General features: G+C 37.4%; 1 protein-coding gene across 2 annotated transcripts in view; it reads right to left on the bottom strand.

Moving 5' to 3' along the window:
* Positions 1 to 754: 754 nt before the first annotated feature.
* The window catches only part of LOC122092770 (calcium permeable stress-gated cation channel 1-like), a 23,211-nt gene continuing 18,539 nt past the window's right edge, over positions 755 to 5,426 (bottom strand). For both annotated transcript variants that reach the window (XM_042663052.1, XM_042663053.1), the window contains 3 exons: positions 2,352 to 2,676; positions 1,960 to 2,193; positions 755 to 1,271 (listed from right to left, as the gene is read on the bottom strand). In XM_042663052.1, coding sequence (XP_042518986.1) covers positions 1,017 to 1,271; positions 1,960 to 2,193; positions 2,352 to 2,676 — 814 coding nt within the window. In that variant the 3' untranslated portion in view covers positions 755 to 1,016. The remainder of the gene's footprint in view (positions 1,272 to 1,959; positions 2,194 to 2,351; positions 2,677 to 5,426) is intronic.

Genomic DNA, 5,426 nt, shown 5'->3' on the forward strand with positions numbered 1-5,426 from the left:
TATGTTCCACCCCCCTTCTCCTCTAATGTGAATGAGTAAAGACCCCTTGGACAGTTCTTTAGAATGTAAAACAAAAGTACGATGTCATAAACTATTATTATTATTATTATTATTGTGTGCAGGGGAGAAGGGTAGAGGGTTTGACATTCTTTAGCTTCTCATTTGAAATAGAGAAGCTTAGCTAACTTCTCAAAATCTGAGAGGTAGGACCCACATAAGCTCCCAAAAGCATGCATTGAGTCTTAATAAGAATAGAAAACAAACATCAAATAGAGCTGGAACATAAGCATTCAGTTCTTCAATTTTTGCACCCAAAAAAAAGTGGTTCAAAAGCTTTTCAAAAGTCAAGATCCTCCAAAAAACTTTAGTTTTTCAGAATGTTATACTCCACACACTTGCCTTGTTTCAAATGTTCTTGAGCCACCGGCCGCATAAACACACTGGTAATATTGTTACGCTTATAACATAGGAAATGGATACAAAAAGAACAAAATATATATAATGAGATAAAACTAATGATGAGTTTAGGTGTTTTTCTCTTTTATTGTCTTCCAAACATAGCTTAAAAGCATTCACTTGCTCTCAATCTCCTACTTCCCCAACCCATTGAATTTCCATTCAGAACTAACATTTATGGTCAGTCAACCTTCATTCAATTCCAGCTTGAGTTGTTTTTTTTTTTTTCTTTTTTTCTCTCTTTAAGTGATATACTTCCAGCTTTAGTCAAGGTAACATAAAAGAGGACCCAAAAAGGTCAACCAACATAAGTAAATTAATAAGAAGACTACAAACACAAATTCTCACAGTTCCACACTACCTTAGCCATCTTTTTAGTAAAATAGAGAACTATCGATTGACAATTCTGTACCGGGTTGGGTCAAAGCTGTTAAAACCAAAACAGATGCGCCAGTCCACTGATATCTATACCATATAAACACTAATCCCCTGATTTACAATCCCCATTCCCCACCAACTACTGCGACAATGTACAGTGAAGTATAGGACAAATGCAATTGTTAAGGCTGCTCCGGAATGACCTCAGGTGAGGAGGGTGTCGATGAACCACTGTATTTGCTTCGTACTGGTGTGTTCCTTCGGGACTGGCGTTTTGTCGGGACCAGCTCACTCTCCTGTTCCCAATCTTTGGAAATCGTGTCCATCTCATCATCATCACCCTTGAATATTGGATGGATATACGCATTTCGGAGGTATCCTTTCAAATTTAGATTTGGATCCTTTGCACGTTCCAGTGTATCCTTCATCATTGCCTCCTGATATCCAGAAGCAAGGAACCGATAAAGAAATTGCTAGAAAGAAAAAATGATTTAAAGCAAAAAACATGCCATGTTTAACAGACTGATGAGAACATAACACCAATTCATGTCTAGCTTCCTCATTGAGATAAATTTTTTTTTTAAGGCAACATAGTAAGAGTGTAACTCCTATCTAGAGCTCCAGGAAAGAAAAAGCAAGCAGTCTCATAACAACACTATCAATTTTATAGTTTAGTTTCGCTTTCCCTAAATCAAGTTGCACTGGGTATACACTGTGAGTTACTATGAATATAAAGTATGAGGAAAGTGAAAGATGACTAAGAAAAAATAAATAAATAAAGAGCAACTCACTGCTTGCATGTATTGACATCTCCCATGCCACAGGCCAATGGGCACACAGGAGGGAGAGCCTCACAAATTGTATATAGGGAGGAGAGTGTAAGAAGGGAACTGCAACGCCCCGACCCCATACCAAGACACAATTGTCTGCTTTGGCCCATGGGCCTCACGGCTTTAAAATGCGTTGTAAATGCTATTAGGCCCATAGACCAAAGCAGACAATATCGTGGCTTGGTATGGGGTTGGGGCGTTACAGGAACAATATAGAAAATGTTGTTAACCAAACTGTGTAACTTTCATAGGTATGCAGAATAAGTAAAAGTTCACACTGTAACTTCCAACAAACCTGTAATGGGTATACGGTAAATGCAGGTTCATAACGGCCTTTGCAGAATCTATGGAACCATATTGTTAGAACTGGAAGTGCAATGAGCAAGGGTGTCGACTGTGCCGCTTGCTTTGTACTCAACAATCCCATTAGAAGCAGTTGTGAGACGATCAATGCAGCAATAATACGCCCATGGACATCAGGCCAGAATGCTGCAGCACTCTCATATTCTTGATTGTAGACATTAATGATCTAAAGTATCAGATAATTACATCAATTAGGAAAAGGACTTGACAATGTGCAACAATATTTCTTGAGAGAGTGAAACTCTTCAACACTCAAAAAGAGAAAATCCACACTAGATAATAGAGAACCAACAATATTATTCATACCAATGTGTATTATATTACCTGATGGCGGAAGACAACATATGCCAGACCGAAGAATACTATTATGAAAGGAAGAAGAATGGGTGTGACCACAGCATAGACAAGGCCAAGCAAGAAGTACAACTGTATTTGAGGTTCGCCTGTATTAAAACCAAGACTTCCTGGATCCATTGCCTCTTCTTTATCCTTTTCAGTCTTCACCAAGAAGAAATTCTTCAAGTGGAAGATAATCAATGGTTTTAACCTCAGAATTTCCCCAGCAATCCCAGCCCAACCATCAACCATAATGTAGGTAATGAAGAAAGTTGCTTTCATTGGAATTGATACACCAATTGTTTTGGGAATTCTGCACCAAATAACCAACTTTATCCATACTTGGCATCTAAAGCTAAAGCAATAGTATACTTCATACTTCATAGCCAAAAATTTAGATGGAGCAAACAATTAACAAATAAATAAATAAATAAAATTATAGATGATGCTATATATAAACAATTTCACAAACATGATATAAAAGAATATATGTGTATGATAAATGAGGGAATTCACAATATAAAATATTCTCAAAGATCAGTTATGTAGGCCATAAGAAGCAAAAATATAGTTAGACCAAAGTAAACATCAGAACTTTCAGTATATATAAATGGTCCAAAAAGGCACATCTTTGTCATTCATTTGGACAATCAAGAAGTGTTAAAATATAATTTCAAAATGTCATAGAGAGTATTAGCACTCGGACAGATGGTTAAGAATTATCTAATTCTTTCTGATTTTTATATGTGTAATCTCTAAGTATTCCTAAGCTTTACCTTAGAGAGTATTAGCACACGGACAGACAGTTAAGAATTATCTAATTTTTTCTGGTTTTTATATGTATAATCTCTAAGGTATTCCAAAGCTTTACACATGACGTTTTTTAGGTGCCCCATACGGCCATACCAAATAACCCCCACCCCCCCCCCCAAAAAAAAAAGAAAAGAAAAGAGGATTGTAAGAAAATCCACCTGTTTGAAACTGCCAAAAACAATTACGTAGGGCCTACAAACTCCCGTGCTGGTCAGTCCATAATGTGTAGGCAGGGTTTTCACCAAATGTGAACATGGACCAACATGTTAAGAGAATCCAAATTTGCATGCTAGCATGAGTCAAAGAATTAGTCCATAAAATCCCCCAATGCTAGAAAACTTGGAAGATGGAACAGGATGCATGTTTTATCAAACTAAGAACTCATCATACGAGGATGAGAATCCTCAACCCAAAGATCATCAATATAGTGGCATAGGGACTGGTGACCTCTAGATCCTCTCTACACTCTTCTAGAACTCCATTTTATAGAGCTCTAGACTACACTCTGTAAAACCAAAGCTCTTACAAAATCGTGCTGGATATTTAGTACTGTAACTCTTGTAGTTGGAGGAAACAGGTAGTGGTTTCCAAGCATCGAAAAATCAATGCTTGAGACAGTGGTGATGGTTTGCCACTCACTAACATGGACTGGAAGGGAATCACAAAGGGGGCCCGTTTGATAACGTTTCTACCGTTTATGTCAAGAAACGGCAGAAACATAAATTTCTGTTTTTAGAAACAGAAATGGAATTGAAGGTGCTTGATCAGTCATGTTTCTGAAAGTCGATAGTAACCAGAGAAAGAATGGCCATGATTCGTTTCCAGAAATGGCGAAACAAGTTCTACTTGTTTTGCCTAGTTCGTTTCTTGAACCATAAACAGGTAGAAATTTCTATTTCTATTTCTGAAAACAAGTGAAACGAAACAGTTTTATCAAACACTTTTTGTTTCGTTTCTTCCGTTTCTGGACACAGAAACGCATTTCTTGAAACGTTATCAAACGGGCCCAAAGCTGCATGCATATCACATTACCACATATCAAACCTAAGATTGGCGAGGGTATCCATTTATGGGCTAATAAATGGTGAGGTTGATATGATCAGGAGGGTTGGGATAGAATGAAGAGAATAACGTCACAGTAGAAGCCCAGGGGAAGAGCATAAGTTGTCTACAACCTATCCATCTTGATCTGGTGAACTATGATGCGGGGAATGGTTAAAGTTTAAAACTCTGGGAGGTTATTACCAAGACTATGCTCTTATAATAGAAACAGATATGTGGCATTCTGTATTTTAGTTCCAACAGGTGGGATTAGATGGAATCTTACATTCAGAAGAGGTTTCAGCGAAAAGAGTGAATTAATAAGAAAATCCACCTACCCAGGATGTTAATAGATTTCATCCATAAGGATAAAACCTTAGAGTATTACAGAAATTGTAAGTTTAACCTTGAGATCATTGTTTATTGTTGCATGTCAAATTGTAGTCAAAGATCAAGAGAAACTTATGGGAGATTCCCTGAAAAGTGCTTCGGATATCCAAACAACCTCTCAAATGTAGGGCCTTGGGAGGAAGAAAACTAATCACAAAGTGTAGATCTTAGGAAAACCAACCCAAGTGCCAATGGGTGATATGTTTCAAAAGAGATTGCCAGAGTGGTTCCTTCTCTTATGGCAGGGTTGTGGTATCTTTGGGAGGAACAGAATAGCATGATTTTTCAGAATCATTTCTCCAAGTTACAGGTAATCAGAGTCATTAACAAAATCAATGTTGTTTCCAACATCATGGCAACAAATGAATTAGATAAAGACATTTCAACTAATCAGATGTCTTTTCCGGGGAGACCTTTGAATTTATATAGGATTGTGAGAAATAGGGTGACCCATGGGAAGTAGTAAACTGAGCTTTAATTGTATTCCTTGGGTGTTTTCACTTAATTTTCATCCACTGCTAGAGTCCTCTCATTAATTAGCTTGAAGCTATACAGGCCACTGATTTGCATATTTCCCCTTCAACCAAGTTTTCCCATCAATCTAGCCTGACAAATTGGGTTTCCTCGTCAGGCGACCTTATGTGCCACGTCCCCCTAGGTATTTTGTGCATTCACTCATCAAGGCATTTTTCTGGATGCAATAAGCTTCATCGTTACTGCTTATCCTAAAAGCTCAAACTGTTAATTAAGGGCAACGTAAATGTATACATCAATTGTTTATCAAAAATAAATAAATGTATACATCAACAACTCCCCCTC

This window comes from Macadamia integrifolia, chromosome 11 (genome assembly GCF_013358625.1).
Source record: "Macadamia integrifolia cultivar HAES 741 chromosome 11, SCU_Mint_v3, whole genome shotgun sequence".
Lineage (NCBI taxonomy): Eukaryota > Viridiplantae > Streptophyta > Magnoliopsida > Proteales > Proteaceae > Macadamia > Macadamia integrifolia.